The sequence below is a fragment of the Pseudochaenichthys georgianus genome, chromosome 5 (assembly GCF_902827115.2).
Source record: "Pseudochaenichthys georgianus chromosome 5, fPseGeo1.2, whole genome shotgun sequence".
Lineage (NCBI taxonomy): Eukaryota > Metazoa > Chordata > Actinopteri > Perciformes > Channichthyidae > Pseudochaenichthys > Pseudochaenichthys georgianus.
In genome coordinates, this window is record NC_047507.1 from 15,071,048 (window position 1) to 15,090,355 (window position 19,308).

The 19,308-nt window shown below is 41.6% G+C and overlaps 1 protein-coding gene across 1 annotated transcript in view; it reads left to right on the plus strand.

The window, feature by feature from the left end:
- The first annotated feature begins 1,882 nt into the window (after window positions 1-1,882).
- Window positions 1,883-19,308, plus strand: part of atp2b2 (ATPase plasma membrane Ca2+ transporting 2) — a 71,744-nt gene continuing 54,318 nt past the window's right edge. Inside the window, exon 1 of the mRNA XM_071203264.1 lies at window positions 1,883-3,027. Coding sequence (XP_071059365.1) covers window positions 2,829-3,027 — 199 coding nt within the window. The 5' untranslated portion in view covers window positions 1,883-2,828. The remainder of the gene's footprint in view (window positions 3,028-19,308) is intronic.

Here is a 19,308-nt window from a genome sequence, read left to right on the forward strand (position 1 = left end):
TGTATTCTAGCTTCTAGGAATTTGTATACAAGGAAAGCACCTAGCGGTGGCGGACATACATAATATATGTGTTACCTGGCAATTGTACTACAGGCAAACAACAAGGTAACATATTTTTAAAAACACAACACTGACTGGGTAGCTCCATTATCTTTGCTGTAGTCAAAAGAATACAACATATTTCCCAGAGTGCACTGGCGGTAACAAGGAACATGTTTAAGTTTAACAATAGGAAATCACAACAATGCAGCGTCTTGCTTCTGCTGGTTACACTTTAACTGAAACTGTACATACACATAGTATTTTTAAGATTCAGATTCTGTTTCATAAAGCAGGCATTTTACATAGTGAACACTGTTGTGTGATGAGAAGCAGAGCATGAGCAGATTGTACAATAAAACATTAATGACCAAATCCCTCATTATACGATCAACAATTTTTTTTAATTAGTGCAGCGACCTGCCGTGTTTTAAGTGCTGTTATTTTGACGCATTTTAACTGAATGTACCTATAGTCCTTAGATGACCCTCACTGTACTAATGCATTATTACTCTTTGGAGAACAGTTAGTACTGTACATTACAGATTATGAAAAGACAGCATAGCCAGACAGTTTGTGTGCTTTATTGATTTACTGTAGCCTTCAGCATGATGCAATACACTGGTGACTTGATTCCATGTCTCCTCTGAGTGACTGGGAATTGATGTAGATCAGTCAGAGGTTTACTGGTCACTGGTGTCATTGACTGAAGATGGAGGCCCACATACTGGTGATAATCAATTGTGTATTGATGGTGTGGGTCTAAGGACATTGTGAGACACTGATGACTTAAAGGAAAAGGATGGTATTATACTATATTTCCATATTAGCAACCAGTCACTTTTACTAGAACACGTCGCATATTTATGCCAGAACCTCAGACAATTGGCTGAAGCATCAGGTTTGAATTCTTATATGCTTTCAAAAAATTCTCACTTCGAGTACCAAAGTGCACTCAGGCACAATCAGGACCAATTGTTGTCTTTATTTGTATCCTCATTAAAAACAACTTGGCACACCATGTCAAATAGGACAAACTGCACCTTAACAAGACCATCATTTGTGAAGATTTGTCTGAACCAATCCCTTTAACATGAATACATATTGCTTGTGCTGCTGATTCCTCTGTGCCATAGACTTCTTACATATAAAAAACACAACAATGATGGTCAGCATTACACACTGTATAGTGACATGTCGCTTAATTTATTACCATGAACAGTGGCACTGTTATTTATTGTCCTGGTGCTGAAAACTCACTACAGCACCAATTGTTTCTTCAACCATGGCTGCTTAAGTAACTTTCTCTTAACTTTAGTGTAGTTCATAATGCATGATCTGTTTTAAATATGTACATCTTCAGTAAGAATAAATTATGGGGTGCCACAGACAGGGTAAGGAAGAAAAAATAGTTTAGGATGATGGATCAATTAACTGTTTGTATTGGTCATTTCAAGTGTTAGCCAGCCTCTTTCTATGAATGTATTCCACAATAGTGCTATGCTTGCAGGTGATGTCAAATGCTCACAGACTTTGACTTATCTTAATCCATTAAATTACAGTGTAGCACCTTAACACAGTAAAAGTCTCTTCTCTGAGCCGAGTGCCGTTCTGAGGCCAGAGGGCAGGAGACATGGAGTGAAATCATTAATGTAAGGTATTAAAAGACAACTGGCAGAGAGAAAGGGATCACTGAGATTGAGGGACTGCATAGGAGAGGTCACTCACTCTGAGAGAATGAGGAAAACTTGAGGTGAGATAGCAGCAACAGCTCAGCCCATCCTCCCTGTGACAGCGCAGCGTTACGTGCTGCCTCTCCGCTTTGTCGTCAGAGCAGCCCCAGCCTCCCGCAAGCGCACAACTCCTCTCCGCTCTGCACCAGAACGGAGCATCCTCCTCTCTCCGCCCTCCTCTCTCTCTCCCTCTCCCTCTCTGTCTCTCCCTCTCTCTTTCTCTCTAGCAGTCGGTGTGTCCTCACAATGAGGTTAGCATCACCAGCATCACCAGTAGCAGCAGTAGATAGAGACATCAGAGCCACAGTCACTGCAGCAGCCAGGAGAGGCTGTCCTTCAGCCGTGCACCATCTACTGCTGCAGACAGCCCTGCTCTGAGAACGCACCGCTCATTCTTGTGCTCTCTTTCTGTTTCTCTCCCTCCTCCTCCTCCTCCTCCTCCTCCTCCCTCACCTTCTGTCCTCTTTGAATTCATCTCTCGAATTCACCCCTCTCTCTCTTCTTCTCTCTCTCTGTAGCAGTGATGGGGAAGACCACCATGTAGAGACAGAGAGGCAGTGGAGGTAACAGCAGAAAAGCAAGAATGGGAAGCCACACATGGAGCGGGTCTGGACTGCAGCCGTGGTGAGCCTGAGACCGACAGGACTTGCAACCGGCAACGTTTCCCTTCTCAGGACCTGACCACTGGGGCTGTCCAACACTCACCTGGATGCTCCTCACTTGTGTTCCGTCATCCCCTCCTCTCCTCGTTCTCTGCTGCTCTTTCTCCTCTTCAGTTTCTTCTCTTTGATGGTTTTTGGTGGGAAGATATCTGACAGTCTCTCTGAAAAAGAGAAGCTGCTTATCGATTGATCCCCTCGGATTCCCCCTCCTTTTTTAATCTCTCTACCTGCCTCCTTTACCTTAGTGACATTCTAATTTCCCTTTTTTTTGTTTTTGATGCCTGCCTCATACCTATTTTGGATTTTGTTTGGATGAGACTGAGCTCATCTCTCTTTTTAATTGACCTATAAGCAATAACAAACACTTATCTAACTGACTTGATTAGCTGTCATCATGGGGGACATGTCGAACAGCGATTTTTATGCCAAGAACCAAATAAATGAGGGCAACCATGAGGCGGGCTTCGGTTGCTCGGTCATGGAGCTGCGCTCCTTGATGGAAATGCGGGGCCCAGAGGCGGTGGTCAAGCTCCAGGACGACTACACCGGCACAGAGGGGCTGTGCAAACGACTGAAAACCTCACCCACAGAAGGTAAGACCCATTGCTTGTCTCTGTATGTGCTTTGGTGTGCATGTGAAAGTGTGTGCACTGGTGTGTATCATATGACGGATCTCATATGGATGTGTTCTGCTGTATGTTGAGCCAGTCTCAAGATTGGTGTTAGATATTAACTGTTGGTTTGTGTGCGGATCCTTATGTATTTGGTGCACCTTCTTCATAGGATCAATGGTATAAGCTGAGAAACATTGTAAGGCATCTTAAGAAATGTACAGTGTGACAGTATTATGCATCAAAATCTCTCTGGACAGTTAAGCACCCCTCTTAAGTCTTCTGCCTCCATACAAGTCCCCCCTCCCTGCCACCCACTACATCCTCCCTTGTCATTCTTCCATCCCATCAGCCAATCAGCCAGAGCCTTATTAAGGAGCAGGTTTCTGGGTCTACATGTTAGAGGTTTTGGCCACGTGGGATGTGCTTTGGCGTCTGAAATGATGTACTTAGTGTGAAAGCAGTAATACATATATAGGAAACATGTAACGCACCTGTCTCCTATTATTTCACATTGAGTCAAACACATTGAAAATACAGTGGATATTTATTTCTGCTCTGCAAATGAAAGGTATTTCTCCTTTCCATTTAAAAAAAGATCTAACTGATGTAAGGTAGTTTAGTTATATTTTAAAGGTCCCATATCATGCTTTTCTGGTTAGTACCCGTCCCCTTGTGTGTTATGAAGGTTTTTATGCATGTAAACGGTCTGCAGAGTCAAAACCCTCAAAGTACACCCTGTAGCGAGTAAAACTCTAAAACAGAAAATACCTCCCCAAAACGCCTCGTTGGAGATACGTCATTGTCCATTTGATTCTTCCGGGTACGCATGATGTCAACCGTACCCGGAACGAAATGGACCAATCCGCGGAGCCGTTACGTTAAGCCCCCGCTGATTGGTCCAAATTGACCAATCCACGGACTTCCTCACACACTCAGTGCAAGCAGCTCTGCTGATTTCTCCTCCCTGGCTGCAGGCTGATAACAGACAGTTGGGATTGCGGCGAAATTCTCTCTGCAGACCCATTCTCACAGCGTTTATCAACCTTTTTCTTACTCAATATCAAGCCACACTTATTGTTTTTACTTCGGCTATGACTTTGTGTGTGCTCAGGATGAGTTTAGCTGTGTATCGCTTAACAAGGAAACAACACCTCCACGGAGCTCAGCGCGATTCACAACGTCCGACCAATCAGAGCACACTGTGCTCACAAGGAGGGTGGGGGCTGGAGCTATTGGAGCTACAACGAGAGTGAAATTCAGTGAATACACGTAGTTTACAGAGATGCTGTATGAGAAACCAATGTGAGTTTGGAAAATTGCACAATATAAATCTATTCTAGTAGACCTCAACAATGGAATTATGATCAGTGGAAATGGCCATGACATGGGACCTTTAACACACTTGATTATCCCTTAACATGTATTTTCTGACTTACCCACCTGACCCAGGTAATGATATACTTATTGTTATTGCAATGCATATACTGTTAAATTACCTGACCTTTACTTGATTTACATATTGCATAAATTAGTTTTCTGTTGCTTAGTACAGCAAGCATACACAAACCAGACCTCTCTAATGGATTCATCTGCATATTAAATATTTAGATCCCCGTTATATTCCTCCACCCACCGTCCCTGTTGTAGGGATCAATGATTAATATTCATGTAGTGTCACCTGTGTGACATCAGAGGTAACCTGTAACATAATAGGTTGATAGCCGGAGAGGATTGTGTTCTCTGGTCTTCTCATCCAATAGAACCACTTCTGGGTCAGTCGGTTGTAATGCCTGCAGCAAGACCACGGCAGAGTACATTTACAAAATGTTCGTGTCACAAGAGTTGAATAAAGATCGATAGAATTGGGCTGAAAAGAAAAATTATGATGAACATTGTCTCAGATGCCGTGCCTATTGCTAGTCACCATTTGCAACACCATTGTGAAAGAATTCCTGCAGTGATATAGCAATAGAGAAAGGAAACTGAATTTGAAGTAGCAATGAAAATGATCATAACAGACACAATTATAATTTCATTATCCCATTCACATGTGCATCCTGATTAGATACACAAACATTAAGTTGTATTAGTGCGCTTAAAACTAATTCAGGATCACAGCCTGTAGACTTGCAATAAAACTAAAATGAAAGTAATTAAACTTGTATAGAAACATGAATTATTCAAAACACTGCAATTGCAAATGTGTGTTAGATAATAATTTTATGTTGGAATATAGTGGATTCGCAAGAATTCATTGTGTTTCTGTTGCAGTCCTCCGTGTCGACCAATGAGGAGCTTCCATTGAATAGTTTGACACGATGTTGCTACTGCAAACAAGCACAATGCTCCTCTTGTCTCCTCCATGATTATAATTATTTATTGTTAAGATAAATACTATTATCGTTCATTGAAACGTTCACTTAGTTGAAACCGAGTAATGGTATCTGGTGTTGCTATTTGCATTCGCGACCCCAGGTGTTCATGCTGAGTGGATCCCCTTGTGGGTGAATGGTTGCTCCACAGAACATATGTTACCTTCGAAATACGATCGTGGTAATTTTCCTTGAAGGTATTCTGTATTGCTTGCTGTCATCATGTGTGTTGTGTATAGTCGGTATGTGTCCCAGCGAGCTGAGTTTGATGGTATGTGGCCCTGTACACGGTTGATCGAATAGCCCTTATAGTGTAGCCTATGCAAGCCCTCTCTCATGATACTAACATGAAAATCTATAGTCCAATACGCAGCATATATATATGTAATGACTCTGGAAGTAGAACTATGCACCCAGTTAAGAGGTTTCACTCTCAATCACATGTATTTAGATCGAATGGGCACCAGACCACTGCTACACTCGGGCACAGTCAATGAATGGAAATAAAATGAATTATAAACTGCTATAAAGCTCACACGGCACACATTATGCAAAGAACATAACGCATGCAATGCAATAGCTATATTTGGGAAAACATATTAACGTTTTTAACAATCTATACGTTTTTAACAATCTATATGAGTGGACGTTAAAGAAGCTTCTTTTAACACATTTCTTTGAGCATTATTTTGTCAATCAATGATTTTTAAAGGTTTAATGACCCCTTTGGATACATCATTTTCCAAACCCATAGTTTTGCACATGAATTGAGGTTGAACACAAACATCCCCTTGTTCTTTATATCGGCACCCAGCGTGTAGTTAGCTATGTGTTGCCTTGTAGGTGACCGCGGGGTGAAGAAGCTAGGGTTTCCCTCAAGCATCAAGCGGGTGAACGTCACTCAGAGGCCAGATGGGATGTAAGGCAATTGCTTAGTTTACGAGAAAAGGCCTGCTTCTCCCGAGAAAGAAGAAAAAGTACGTTGAGCTGCAGCACAACGAAGCCGTCCTCCAGGTTTGGGAGGATGAAGAGGTGCTTAGGGCATCGATAGTCTTTGATGTGGTGAGAAAGGGAGGGCAGAGGTTCTGAGCGAAACCCGTAGGGGGTCTGAGCTATGGGTCTGAGAAGAAAATACGTGTGGAGCCACATTATATACAAGCAGTCTGTATATCTCACTGAAAAAAACTGTGTAAAACCTTTAAAATAGATGTATACATTTGGGTAATCCGTAATTGAAAAAAAATGCATCACCAATAGTTTGCTCTAAGCTTAATATGATACAAATCAGATATTAATTCCTTACATTTATTATAGCGCTTTTCCAGATGCTCAAAGCGCTTTACAAATACACATTATACACATGTAACGGTCATGTACTGTCGACAGTACCCACAGGAGCGAATTTGGGTGAAGTGTCTTGCCCAAGGACACAACGGCCTGACGCAGTGGCGGCGGGGGCGGGTTTCGAACGGGAGTTCCCCAACGCCACCCTTGATCTGATGATCAACACACAGCCCACTGCGCCACTCCGTCCCATATTGTATTTTGTGGCTATATAAAGTACACTAAGCCACGTACTCAAGAACGACGCAGGAGCACAACGTACCAATGAACTGGCCAGATGTATGGAGAACCGGGATGACTGGAAGCGACGATGGAGGGCTCGTCTGAGGACGACCTAGAGAGAGAAGCCTAATAGTATTATAACTTAAGCCTAATAGTATTGTAATCTAAAGCAGAACACCCACCAGCATGCCTACACATTCGGCCTGATATCATCTTTTTTATAATTTCAAGTTTGCTATAAACATTCCATTAGTTTGACTTTAAACAAAGTCACATGTTCAGCTCATCTTCCCTTTAGAGGATGATTTGCCTCCCAACACACACACTTCACCTCCATCACCTACAAATCTTCCTCGACATCACATCCCACCCAACCTACAGATATCCTATCAGCAGCTTTTTGGTTAGGTTCTTACACATATCACAAGTGCAGCAAAACTATATGGAGCATGTAATGATCTTCAACCTAATATAAGAATGTTTACCTTATGTTTACATGTAATCTGTATCAAGACTTAAATATGAATTGTTGTCCATGCCAGGTTAATAATATAGACACCAACACCTTATGTCTCCCATTCACCTTTGTTATCTTCTTCCACACCCTCCAACAGGCTTCTAAAATAGAAGTCCCTTATTTGTGTCTGTAGACAATATCAGGTTTGTCTGGCTTTTCGATGTGCATGAGACTCCCACCGTTTCATAATTACAGAAGAAGAAACAACGACTGTGTAAGAAATATCTAGACAATACAATGTTTAAACAACTGAAACTTTCATGGTGCTTTTTTGGACTCTCATGTAGCTAATGGCACAGGATGGAAATGTTAAACTTCGTAGAAACCAATACTGGCTGTACCCTTCTCCATAGCAACAGCATTTGGGGATAATGGGTATTATTGTATTTAGAAAGTAGAGAAAAAAGATTAAGCAACAATGTCAAAATGATTCAAACTAATGGCCATAACCTATTGAATTGCCAAACTGTTACAGTAATAGGCACCAGCTTCTGTACATATTTCCTGGCTTAGATTTTTATATGTCAAACTATTCCTTTAACACTTTATAAAAAGACAAAAAGGTCCTTCCACTTCACAACGTTATCATGGATTTTCTCTCACTCAAATTCTCTTTCTATCATTATTGCCCCCTCTAGACCTCCATGGATCATCCGCCTTCCACCTGCCCTCTCTCTCTCTCTCTCTCTCTCTCTCTCTCTCTCTCTCTCTCTCTCTCTCTCTCTCTCTCTCTCTCTCTCTCTTAACTCCCTCTTCTGTCTCACCACACCAAATCTCTCTCCTCTGCTCCCATTTCTATTTCAGTGTGCTGGTCGGTCACTGGTTTCCCAGTGGGCCGGTGTACAGCGTAGCCGAAATAGTCCTGCTCTACATCTATAACCTTCATCATCTCTCTCTTCTACTCTCACTTCTTTTGTTTAGTTTGTAACAATGTAGTAGTGCTGGCAAAGTAGCACACCAGTTCTAAATAATGTTGTCCTTAAAATATGAACTCAATAAAACACCAGAAAGGCAGCAGATTCATTTTTGACAATTATTCATATATTTATCTTTGAAAACGTACTTAAGGGACAATTATTTTGCCATTGAGCATTGCCAAGTGTGCTTGCAGAAATGTCGGAGTCTCTTTATTGGAGACAGTTGTGTTCATCGCAGGTCCCTGAGGGGAATACATCGGCTGTTTGTGGCAGTATTGATGATGATACACGCTGTGGGTATTTCCCATGGGAGGAGAATGTTGGTGGTTCTTTTGATAACATTTCGCTCACTGAGGTTGACCACTTGTTTATCCGAATGAGACTCGATACCACACGCACGAACGTACACAAGGACACCAATGTAAAGATGTTTTGTGTGTGGTAGGCAACAATGAAAAGACGAAGCAAGACAAAGATATAAGATGGGACAAATGAAGGATAGTCAAAAAGAATAAAATGTACACCTACGTAGTATCTTTCTTTTGTTCTATTCCGCTGTTACCTCCTCTTGCTGATGCAGCTGTCCATCTCTTTAATACACAGCACTGTTATGTCCCTCTTTAATATGAAGACAGTGTTGTGCCTTCTCCACTTTCTTTCCTCCTCCCACATATCTCACCCGCTATGTGATGTACCGCTCCCATGACGAGGCCTTTATGAATTCTATACATAACTCAGGAAACAGTTAGCCCCCCTCATCTGTCATCCACCTCTTCTAACCTTCTCCCTCTCCCTCTCTGTGACTGCAGTTTGGTTTAAACACCTCTCTCATTTCATCGCCTTTCTTTCTCATTTCTCTTCATTCACACCCACCTCCTCCCTGTGTTCCGTCTATTCTTTTTATATCCCTCCCTTGAAATAAAGTCCACATTTCAGTCTGTGTGCTGCCACATTTCTGCACCTTCTCCTCTTCTTATCTCAGCCCGGTCGTCGGGCCCGGTCTCATTCCCAGGGCGCCAAATACAGGCGCTTCGTCATGTGACTGATACCCACTTATGATGCACCAGGCTTAAAAGGAACTTCAATATAAATACATCCGTGGTAATACTAGATGCTCAACATCAACAACAATTGCTCCAGAAGTAAAACCCCCTGTTTCTTTCCCTTATTACAAAAACAAAACTCTATGTTAAGATACCTTAGGTAAACAAAACAATTATTTTATTCCAAACCACAACCTTTCATTAAATCTTAGCCAGTGGATCTAATATACCCAAGTATAACATTCAAATTCACAGCTTGTCTGAGGCGACTGTAGTGGAGTGTCATATATTTCCGCGCAGGGCTGCCCAGCGTGTTAAAAAGTGTCGCCTAAGGGTCCTGACCAAGTGTCTCTATGTGACAGGTCGGAAATGAGACCGGCTTGGCTGTTCCTTCTCTTCCTCTTCTTCATTCTTCTTATCTATTGGTCCATGATCGCTTTTTTCTCCTCCTCCCTCCGCCCATCTCTCACTGCCTGATGATCATCCTTATCACGTCCTCCACGAGCATGTTCCCCTCTGATGCAGTCTATTTAATCTCTGTCCCACAAGGGATCTCTCTCATGGAGTCTCTTTAATAAGGACCATTTCTCCGGCTCTGCAGCTCCTTCTCCTCCTCTGTTTCTCTACTCTCTGCCCTCCCCCATCCTCCCCTCCCCTAATGACTCTGTAAAAGGAATGGAAGAGGTAGAAAGAGAGAGGATAGAATAGGAGGAAGTAAAGACGAGAGAGAGCTGGCTCTCAGAGGACAGATTATAAGTGATATACAGCCATGTTGCTCTGCGAGGGAGCAACACTTCACCGTAGGCAGACGCACACACAAACACACAATAAAATACATGCCACTACTCAGGCAGGTGTTCTGCAGTGTAGTGGCGGTGACCTTGAGGCACTGCTCAAACAGTATTGTGGCACAGTGGTAAATCACGCTGTAATTGCACTCTAAATGCAATACTAAGAAGATTCACCGCGGGAAAGACGATGTGGAAGTCTTCAGGAGTTGTTTAGCTTCTACATTTTATTGATTGTTGCAACAATTGTATTGATACTTCTAGATCAGTTATTAGCACAAAAATGAGAGGCACGAGCATTTTGTGTGGCCAGGAGGTACACACAAATGTCAGATTGGGATCTCTGGTTGGTGTGTTTTCTTTGCCACAGGTTGTTTTTTAACTTGATCTCTAAACCTGCAATCTATAGGACGGATCTATGACGTAGCATCTAGCCGTTTTTACCTGTATTTATGCCACCCCCTGTTTTTATGGTTTGCAGTGAATACCCAACAACGTGTGGTAAATCTTTTAAAGTTAAACAAACAACTATTTTTAGTCTATGCAACAAAAATAGTAAGCTATGTTGAGAAAAAAAGTATTCAGTGTTTTCTACGTCACTAAGTTTGTTACATAACGACGTCAACGTTTCTGCGCAGCGGCCTCCTGGGTGAAATGATTTGGTTTAATGACCAATTTATCCAACCCAACCTCTACCATCTAAGCAGACCTTTTGGCTCTCTGCCATCTGACTTCCTCATTTGTTGCAAAATGACTACTGTCAACTCCGGATACTGTGAAAAATATCAGTTTATAGATGTTTTACTGCACTCACATTTGAACCTGAAAGCTTGATCAGTAATTGTGAAGCAAAAAAACTAGTTTTTTGCAATTATTGCTGCAGATGTTATGTATTTCTAAAATAAAGGACAGTTTCGCCAACCTCAGAACCCAAAAACATATGTTGTGCATGCACAAACTAAGAAAGATGCAAGGGCATCTGATAAAGCTTTTGTATGCCGCATTTGAAATGCAACATAATACGAAAAGGAGAGCAGATAAAGGTAGAACAAAATAATAACTTGAACAATTCCGCTGCGAGGTGTTTTAAAGTGCAATCACTTTTCAAATGCTTTGGCTTTTATATAAGGGTATGCTTACTCAGATGCATATATAGACACACACGCTGTGTGCTGGTTTCCCATACAGGGATTAAACAAGGTCTTGCATGAAACAAAATATATTTCCATGAGATGTCACCTGAAAAACATCCCTTCTGTAAAGCAAGCCTCATTTCTGTTGTGTACATTATAATCTGAAAGCTTTCCCTCTTTTTATCAACAGTGGTTCAATTCAAGTTCCCTTAAGATTCATTTACAATAGATGAGAACAAGCCGAGCTAAAGTTGAGTTTTAGGTGCTGAAATGGTTTCCAATGCAAAAAGAAATGTTGTTAATATTGTCGCTAATATTCTGTGCAGCACATAAAGTATATTTATTTATGTTTCTATCTTGTTTTCGAACACATTGGTCTAAACAAATCAAGCAGCAATAATTGGCTGGACATGGCCGGCAGTGAAGTCAGCTGTCCCAAGAGATGCCTGACTGAATTAAGAGGACAGATGCCAAAAACCAGACCATGTTGGCCTGCTCCCAAGGAGCCTGGCTCTGACTCAGAACAGTATACACTACGTCTGCCTGTGTGAGTGTATTCTACTAGTGTACAGATAGAAACTCAGGTGGCATGACTGGAAATGTAAAAAATATGTGTGATAGTTAGTCTCAAAACGGACTGTAAAGCAATCCGTGGCTGAATAAAACATGTGCTCACTCAACTTTAATGTGTTTATGTAAAAGAAGCATCCACCTACAGCAAGAAAACATTTCAAATGTTAATTGTAAAAATCCTTAAAGAGCCTGTGACACGGTTTTCCCCCATCATCCAAACCCATCAATTTGAGTACATATTGTCCCCTTGAAAACCGTTACTGAACTGATTTTGGATATTTGTACTTTGATAACCATTAATCTGCCTTCAATGTTGACAATTTTCTGGATCTTCTCGCGGATTCTTCAAGTCCCGCCAAATGATGGGTGACGTCATTGCGGGCACAGCGCTCCAGCTGCACCGTCCAGGATCCCAGCATCTGCATGTAAACCTTTATATATATACAGTCAGATGTAAACGCACGATGGTGCACACAGCAGCAAGCTCAGACAGCGATGACAGGTTAATGTTGAACGTGTCTGAGAGCTCATATGAGGCTGAAGGATCGGTTTATGTTGTATCTGTTAGAAGTTTAGGAATGAGGTGCGTCAATATGGGCGATCATATGGTCATGTAGCCAGTGGTGGAATGGGACTACAAATCATCCCGGGACTCTCGACCGGCCCACTTCGGTACCGCTAGTAAATTGTCAACGGGGGGAGTGGGGATGTCAGGGGCGGCAGGTGCTGTATATAGTAAATGTAAATATGTAAATATTTGTGTCACTGCATCCTGGTAAAATACAAATATAATGTATAATGTCTGTGTCTTTGACATTAGCGCTGCTAACCACCTGTGCCCTGTACTACGAAGCCAGTTCAACAGACCCTGGATATGTTTGAGTAACAAACAAACTAACAACAACAAACTAACAAACGAGATCTCGCTAAGCGGTCCGACGACGCTGGTTATCAACTCTGTAAATCAAGCCAGGGTTTCCCTCTCCAGCTGAGAGCGCGTTCACGTCTAAGACACGCGTGGATCTGACTTTAATTACATTTGTCTCGAGTGTTTCGTCAACATAATGTGTTAAATAATACTTCTGCATACAGTCTGTGACACTGTGAGTGTTGCACGGCCAGATGAGGCTGGAGAAGCTGACTCAGATAAGGAAATATATGATATATTATGATATTATACGATCGATGATCGACTGATTGATGATGAAATATGAATGATAAGTGCGACACGTCGGCGTCTTCTCTGCATACGGCAGTTTAAACTGTATTTCCTTTATCCTGTAATATGACTTGAGAGATTTAAACTCCGCACACTGAGTTCATCTATTTTCTATAGACGCCGGAGGTGGGCAGCGTCAGGTAAAATAAATTATTTAGCCTTCTCAAACCTGAGCCTCACGCGCCGCCTATGGGGGATGTGCTGGTGCTTTATCCGACCGGCCCACTTCGGTACCGGCCCATCGGGATTCGTCCCGATGGCCAGTCCGCCACTGCACCCAGCCCACGTAAACTGTCAACGGGGGGAGCCTCGCTGCGGGGAAACGGTGGACCTAGTGTCCCGATCGGAGTGGGAATAATAATAATAATAATCCGTGCATTTTATCCATTAATTTCCCCAACATTGTGGTAAAAAAAACACACGTTTAATCCATGTTGTTGGTGTACTACAACTACAAAACGCATCGGTTTGTTTTCTCATCAGGAAATGCAGACCGGCTCAAACAAACGATCATTTAATGTATCATATGTTCGCTGAATTGACATGAAAGCACTAATACATGTAGTTTCATCCACTTGAGTTTACAACCACAAAAATAATCGATTTGTTTTTATATCACATCCGACGGGAGGAAATTCAGCAGCTCTCACTCCCGATTTTTAATCCTAATGTAATCATCATCTTCACCACGATCATTTATGTTTATGTCGCCGAATTGACATGAAAGCACTGACAAATATGAATATACTGTAGTCAACTTCATTAAAACGTTATTAACGTGCCTAATCTCAGTAATTCACCATTTCTACGCATGACAACACACTTTGTCCGTGTTTGGCTCTCGAAGCGTTCCCGCATTGACGTCACTTCCGGCTTCCCCCAAAACTTCAAAATGAGTCGAAGGAATTTCCCCGCGATATTCGAAATTATTGATATTTAACGGAACGGTATCGCTTTTTCTTTTTTAAACTGACGGTTCGAGATTACTAGTAGCCCAATATTTCATTGCACAACAGTTGTTGGGATGGTGTCACAGGCTCTTTAAGCTACAATCATATCCGAACAAATATCAAGCTATCGCTTAAAGCTACCCTACTGGAAGGGATTTCCAATGGATGTGAACGTTTTGTTATTTTATTATGATCTAATATTGTATCAATGGCATTTTTTAAGAATAAAGGCACACTGTTGAATGCTGCAGTTTAGTAATTGAAACACTTGGTGATGTAAAGCTAATGCATCCTTATCAGGGACGTCAAATAATCTCCCTTCATATAAGTTAAGTAAACATTTATTTCCCTATTTAAATTGTAATCGACACCACTTCCTTTTGTTTTTCTGTCTACATTAACTATGTGTGTAAAGGTAGGGTAGGATAGGTGCTGTTGAACCTGTAACCCCCCTCATTCTACCACCAGGCAACCACAGCAAACAATTAACTAAGCTCCTGCTCCCCTGGAAAGTCCATCCTAAGCAAAGCTAATTGCTCTAAAATACAGTGCCGAAAGCTGCCAATGTCTCAGCTCGCTGTCATATATCTACATTCGGCTGTTGTCCTCTCAAATGTCCTGAATCTGAACTGGCTGCTGCAAGCCAAGAGTATGGATAGCTCGTTGACAGGCGTGTTGATGCTTTCAGCTGAATATGCAGAGTCCCGGGCTATAACCGGCTTGTTTCTCTCCATGTCAGCTCTTTTTCCTGAGTTGACCTCTCTGCTCTCTCTTCTCCCGCTGTGGGGCAGAACGAGGGTGGTACCACTGCTGCCAAAACAGACTGACAGCTTTTCCCTCTCAAGGGCACATAAACAGATACAGTCTTGGACCAGATCCAGCCTTGCCTTGCTCAAGGGCATGGAGCAGATATCCTTTAACTTTGTTGGCCCATTATGTGGAGAATAATCCATTCCATCCAAGCAGCAATATGAATACTGTTGCTCTCAGTATTTTACCTTTTCTTTTTATATACCTGCCTTGCTCATGAGCATAAATGAATGAGAAAATAAAGCTGTTTTGCCAGGGGGAATATGCGTACTGCCACATATATAGTCACTCTCACCCAAGGGATCAAGATCAAACACCAACACTGCCGAATGTGCAAACACATCATTTCAGCTTCTACAGTTCCCCTTTTGTTAACTTGCAATTCTATTCAGTGAAAACATATAGTCCAACACCTTTTGGATTGAACAGAACCTTCATTTAGAAACTGCTTACATAACAACACACTTTAAAAGGTTTTTTCATTCTGTACTTAAGGACACTTAAGTGTTGATTGAAATTACATTTATTATGAGGAAAAGACATGCATTCAAAGTTTTATTTTAGTCTTTACGGGATGGAAATATTACCCTGCCAATTCTAGCCTTATATTAGTGGCATGTGGAAAAATCAATTGTGTTGAATACCGTAAGTACATCTGTTCCATGTCAGGAATATTAAAGGAGATGCATCCATTTGTGCAGCAGATGGAACTTTTTGGATGCGGTTTCATTGGCTCAGTCACATTACAGTTTAATCAAAGTGCTACTGCATAAGCCAGCAGAGATCAATACTTCAGTTCTTCAGTGTTAGTGTTTTTAAACTCCTATTGCAAGAATGTATTGGATTATTAAATATATTTAATATAAATTATAATATTGGATCATGCCAAATTTGAATTACAATTATTGTGTATTATTAGTAGTTTATATTCAAATGAATCACGAGTATCATTCCTATTATCTATTATTTCCTCTCAACACTGTATTCGCCCTGCAGTTCCAAGAAGATGGTTAATGAGGGGCACATGCGAGTGTGTAGATCTTACCGGTCATGACTATTTCATGACTCTCTCTGGTAGTTTGAATTTTAATAGCTGTCCCTATTGTGTCCAGAGCTTATCTGAGCCTCTGGGCGAAACCAGAGACTGACACCCAGATGGGAGACAGCAGATAGAGCGCAGTCACTCACTCTACCTTTCAGCTTCTTGGCCCTGAACACTCTCCCTTTTCACTGCCACAGGGAAAGGGCTGCTGAGCTGTGTGTGTGACTGTGCATCCACTGTGTGTGTGTGCGCTTTGTAGCCGTCTGTGGGCATGAGAGGATAATACTACACAGGGGCGTCGCCTGGACCTGAAAACATTCGGGGCTTAGCCCACAGTGGCGGCGGCCGCGGCGCTACAGTGGAATTTTCTACTGCAACACTCCCCACACACACACACACACACACACACACACACACACACACACACACACACACACACACACACACACACACACACACACACACACACACACACACACACACACACACACACACACACACACACACACACACAGTACACCCGCGACTGTTACAATGAAGGCTCAATAATCAGCTCATGGCATATAGGCAGGGGTAACGTGCTATTTTTTGTTAGTGGAGGGCGGACCTCACCCCCTCTAGGGGGGTCCGGGGGATGCTCCCCTGGGAAGATTTTTTTTTAAATATTGAAGATAAAAGCATCAATCTGGTGCACTTAGAGAGCAACATTAAGAGATCTATGGATACATCTCTCAACACCCAGATGAAACAGAACTGTAAACAGATTTTCTTTTTCTTTATGGATATTTTACAAATCACTCCCCTTTTAAACTATATTCTTGTTTTACTGCCATATAGACTATAATGATCATATGAAGGTGTGCCGCGGAAATAATCTTTTGAATAATTTGTGACCAAACCATTTGAGACCCACTGAGATAACGGCGCATTGACACCAGCCTTTTATAGTCCGGTTGAATCTAACCCTGGTGCGTTTAGCCGCTTGGTGCGGTTCATTTGGGTCGGTGTGAACGCAGTCCGAGACCTCTGAAGTGAACTAAACAACCGGACTCTGGTCCGCTAAAATAGGTGGTCTCAGAACGCTTGCTTGCAAACTCTGGAGCGGTTCATTGCTGGTGTGAACGCAGGCCAGGCGACGCCACTGATACTACAGCTTCAAATTTGCAATGTTGATCAAAGCCACAGAGCCAAAATGACTTGCAGGGTTATTTGAGATAGCATTATTCAAATCTTAGTATGTTTTCCTTAAAAGCCATTACCGTCAACCATGTGGAATTATTTTCAGATTTAGTAAATGAGAATATAGAGTAATGTTTAGCTCGCTCTTATGGAAGCTCTCAACATTGTTGTGCAGTTAAAAATGCAACAGTTCTTATATAAATATGCTTACTGCAGACTTACACATCAGTTGTGTTTCCTTAATATATGCAGGAAAGTGAGAACGTAAAAAAAGGACAAGACGGCTGTTTAAAAGGCTACTGGATAGCAACAGCTCTTATTCTTTCATCACAATGTCTACAAGTTTAATAATTGTAAGATTTCATAACAAATGTCGTCAACAGTTACATTAAGCCTTAAGCCTATAAAGAATTAAATGTAGGTGTTGCAACGGCACACACACACAGAAATAAATACAACTACATAGAGAGAAGTTAAACAATTGGAATTGACTGATATTTTGTTTACTCGACAATTATCTGAACAAAGATTGATAAAAGATACCAGTGATCATTACCGGGTTGATGCAATAATGATTGATTGAATAAATGGTTGATCTCTCTTGAATTACAAGATGAAGAACACTGACCCTGTTGCTCTTTGTCCTTTTATCATCAAGCAGTTGTGTAAACACGCTGGCATACTCTTACTATTGCTTTCTCTGCCACACACACACACAGATCTATAATTACAATGTTGCTCAGATGGTCCAACCGATACAATATAGCACTTATACAATCGTTTTTTTTAGATAAACGCACCAGGTATGACACAAAACCATTGATGCCTAATGTGACCTGAATCTCACATGCACAGCATTTTAACACAATATTATCTTTTTTAGGATTAGGACCATATTATGCATGCACTGAAGCCTTCATCCTACATGTGTGACTGTCAGCTAAAACATTTTATCAAAGAAGTGTAAATGAATCCTTTGGGTATTTACATTCTGTGATAAGAGCAGCATACACCAACCCACATCTAAGGTTTCTTTTTGTTTCTTTGTCTGGTGTAACATTACATAATCAGTCTTTTTTCACAACATTATAAAATAAAAGTGCAAGAATTATCGTCATAGAAACTAAAAAGCATGTGTACTTGGTTCAGAAGGAAATAGCTTGTACAAATGAATGTGGGATGCATTATTTAGTCTTTTATGCAAAAGCTGTGCAAGACTCCCCCGCAACATCTATGGACATATATACTGTAAAGTAGGAATAATAAGTAATTGTGTGTGTGTGTGTGTGTGTGTGTGTGTGTGTGTGTGTGTGTGTGTGTGTGTGTGTGTGTGTGTGTGTGTGTGTGTGTGTGTGTGTGTGTGTGTGTGTGTGTGTGTGTGTGTGTGTGTGTGTGTGTGTGTGTGTGTGTGTGTGTGTGTGAAAAAGAGAGCTGTGAGCTGTGTTCTCTCACTCCACTCTGCCATTTCTCGCATGAGTCAGACTCATAGAGCACAGTGCGTGACAGCAAAAATCACCCACTTGTACAGCTGCCCCCACAGACTCACATAAATACATGCACACACACACACACATCTGCATTCTTTTTTTCGGCAATGCAACATACATTTCATTTTGGTTGTCGGCAGACCGTTTGAAAACTGTGTCAGCCTTTAAAAGGAAAACACACAAACTAAATATATATATATGTTTCTTCATAAAGAAATACCTATAACACTGTTTTTCATGTATGTATTAAGTATCCTTCAATATTTGAAGATGAATGCCCCATTCAAAGGTTTGGCTACCAGCTCCTTTATAGCTCACTAATTAAAGGCACAATACATGTCCTTGTCAATCATCAAGAAGTGTGTGGTGGTGTCCTTATCTCTTCTTTTCAGTTTTTGAGCTGTTGATGGGGTACCGTTACCATGTTGAGCCCAAAGAAAGGGGGAACTCTGATTGTTGTGTATACAAATTGCAACAGACAAATCAAACTCATTGGGCACTTTCACACCAAGTACTTTTCCCAGGAATAGTTCCCGGAACTTTTCCCCAGAACTTTTATTTCCTGGAACTATCTAGTAAATCGCGTTCACACCGGAATAAGTCCCAGAGGAAGCCGCTGATGTCACCTCTTCTTCTTCTGCTTTGGGTTTACTGGCAGGCCGCA